Source organism: Cupressus sempervirens, chromosome 10 (genome assembly GCF_028749045.1).
Source record: "Cupressus sempervirens isolate cs-2001-9-10 chromosome 10, ASM2874904v1, whole genome shotgun sequence".
NCBI lineage: Eukaryota > Viridiplantae > Streptophyta > Pinopsida > Cupressales > Cupressaceae > Cupressus > Cupressus sempervirens.
In genome coordinates this window covers 354,084,894-354,087,544 of record NC_143127.1, presented here as the reverse complement: position 1 = coordinate 354,087,544, position 2,651 = coordinate 354,084,894, and the positions used below count along the sequence as shown (strand labels likewise).

General features: G+C 33.8%; 1 protein-coding gene across 1 annotated transcript; it reads right to left on the bottom strand.

Annotated features, from left to right (window-relative positions):
• Positions 1-220: 220 nt before the first annotated feature.
• On the bottom strand, positions 221-1,464 carry LOC149534047 (citrate-binding protein-like). The gene is made up of 4 exons (XM_089805955.1): positions 1,394-1,464; positions 1,033-1,126; positions 702-932; positions 221-613 (listed from the first exon to the last, which is right to left on the bottom strand). The coding sequence occupies exons 1-4, from the start codon at positions 1,462-1,464 to the stop codon at positions 221-223; spliced, it is 789 nt and encodes a 262-aa protein (XP_089662081.1).
• Positions 1,465-2,651: the final 1,187 nt, after the last annotated feature.

Here is a 2,651-nt window from a genome sequence, read left to right as displayed (position 1 = left end):
CAGATCAGGAAGCTTATTTCTATCTAAAAGTTCATTGATTCTGATGGGTAGTGGACTTTGACATTAGCAATACCTATTTTTTGTATAAAACTTATTTAGCGCCCGTTTCCTCTGCATTTCAGCAACAATTATCATTACCAAGTTAACCATGAATAGCTTAGGATCAGCAAATAGTTGCTTCTCCGCCCCAAATTGAGCCATTTTTTCATTGAAAAAAGGACTAGCATGATTTGGTCCAAATTTTGATATTTTTCCAGCGAGACTCCATGAAATAAGTGGAATTATCCTGAGTATAGACGCCACATTTAAAATAATGGTTTGCACGTCCTCTATCATCAGCAACACCCTTCTCCTCCCCGTCGATATAAACATAAACTTTTGCTTCATCTGCATCGTGAATAACATTCAAATGAATCCACCGATCATACACATCTGAAGCCACAACAGAATCATTGTAATGCATCAGTTGCCCATCGTAAACACGTAACTGTAAAGCCGTTGCATGTACCGGTCCCGGTGCCCCGAAAACTTGCATGATGCATGTTCCCGACGTACCCCGCGGAACATAAAAATCCCCCTCGAATTGCCGCACTCCTGTTGTGTAGTCATATCCCTGTCAAACAAAATGCAAATCAAAACCAGTTAATACTGTGTGACCCTTTATAGTAAATTTGAGGGAGATCTTTGATCAACTGACAAACCGTGAATTGGATTTCTGTCCTGGGTTTTGTGTTGCTGTGATTGTTAAGAGGCTTATCGTCGTTATAAACCCACATTGTGTGGATTCCATCGACGAAGCTGTAGCGCTCCGAAACCTCCTTATCGAAGGGCTTTTGTATGTGGAAATTTGCACTGGTCAAATTCAGTTGAGTAAATCCTTCAGTTGGGTCCGCCGATCCAAATGAGACCCAAATCAGAAGCCCGCACAAAATCTGTAGCATTATCATCATTGCCTCAATCTAAGCATATTAATCTACATACAAATTCTATCAGATACACCCAGCTGCAGAATATTTAAAGGCCAAAGTAGACCTTGTAAACGTTGTTTGAGGAATACTTCGGCAATATTCGAGTGCTGATTAGATACGACATAGACCATTCACGGGAATCCAGAATCAATTGGAAGCTGTTAAATATAGTCTTCTTTGTAAATTATGACTTGCGAAATAGGAGCTGTACTTAACTATGACTTATGTTACATATAATATGACTTATGTTACATATAATGTAACTCCCGTCATTTCTGTGTCGTTTACAGAGCTGGCACTTATTTCCTGTCGAATACTTATTTAATTCGGTCAAAAGCAGTTGACACCATCAATCTTGTAACATGATAATGACTCCCACATATAAATAAACCTTTTATTAGCCATGGAACATTCAGCAGCGTGACGTTATCGTGGGAGGACACTTCTTGTCGTCGCTTTGTTTTCCTGTTATTCTCCTCCTAGTGTAAGTTTCCATCGTTGTCATGAAAGAAAATAATATCATTTTTGTAACCGATGGGTTTTTAAGATTTCTAATACAGCTACGGTTAAAAGAAGACAGAAGAAAAAGCAAAACAATTTTTCACACATACAAGAATGGATCTTTTATTCAATCAACTTTTCAAATGAATTGGATTTTGCCTAAATATAGAGGGTCTTTCACATTCATTACAGGCTTTCTATTGGTTCCCCTGTTTTTTAAGGGGAACACTCTGTTTTTAATGCAGATTCGTTCTTACCTTACTTAGGTGAACTTCCCATTGAAACGAATAATGTAGACTCACCTTGCTTTGACTGTGATTCTTGCATCTTTGTCCTTTGTACTGCAATATTTTCGCACTTCTCTGTTGTAAAATAATTTTTTAAAAATTGTCTAATCTTTTCATTACGACACACTTCAGTCCTCCGTAGCTTACAACTAGCACTTGCACCAATAGCAGGTGCAAGAATGCGTGGATAGGAATGTAAACAAGTGACGTAAGCATCAAAGTTTCCGTCTATTCTGTAATTATTCTTATCGCAAAATGACAACAGTAGGTATGGAGGAATTGTACTACAATTAAGAACTAAAGGATTGAAATATTCTTCATATAAATACTTCTATTTGGGTAACCTCTAGAAAAATGTTTTCTTGGTGAGATGAAATATTGATGTCTTAATATATTTGAAATTATGATTCTATTGAAAAAAAAAAAGAAAAACTTTCGAAAGAATTTTGGCTCTATAGATGTATTCCACTATTTGAGCGAGATGTTGAAAAACTCTTCTTTCACCATTAACATTTTGAGTCGAGACATCTTTAAAAATAACATATTGGTAAGTGTGTGTAAGCTACAGAATTGTTATAATGAAATAAAAACTTTTTAAGCAAGAATTCAATTTGAAAAATAGAAAAGTTGAATTTATTTAAAATAAGATATTAAAATAAAACTAAATTATATTAAATATCTTAATGATATAATTTTAACTATATTGCATTTTCATATAATCAATTTTTAAAAAAATTATATTAATAATGCGTGCATAAATAAAATAGAACTGAAGTACTAGATGAATAAATAATTAATTCTTACACATTAAATTTTGTTTTAAATAAAAAAATTTAAAAATAAATTATTTTATTTTATTTTAAAAGAATTTACATATAAAAGTCAAATGCAAAAT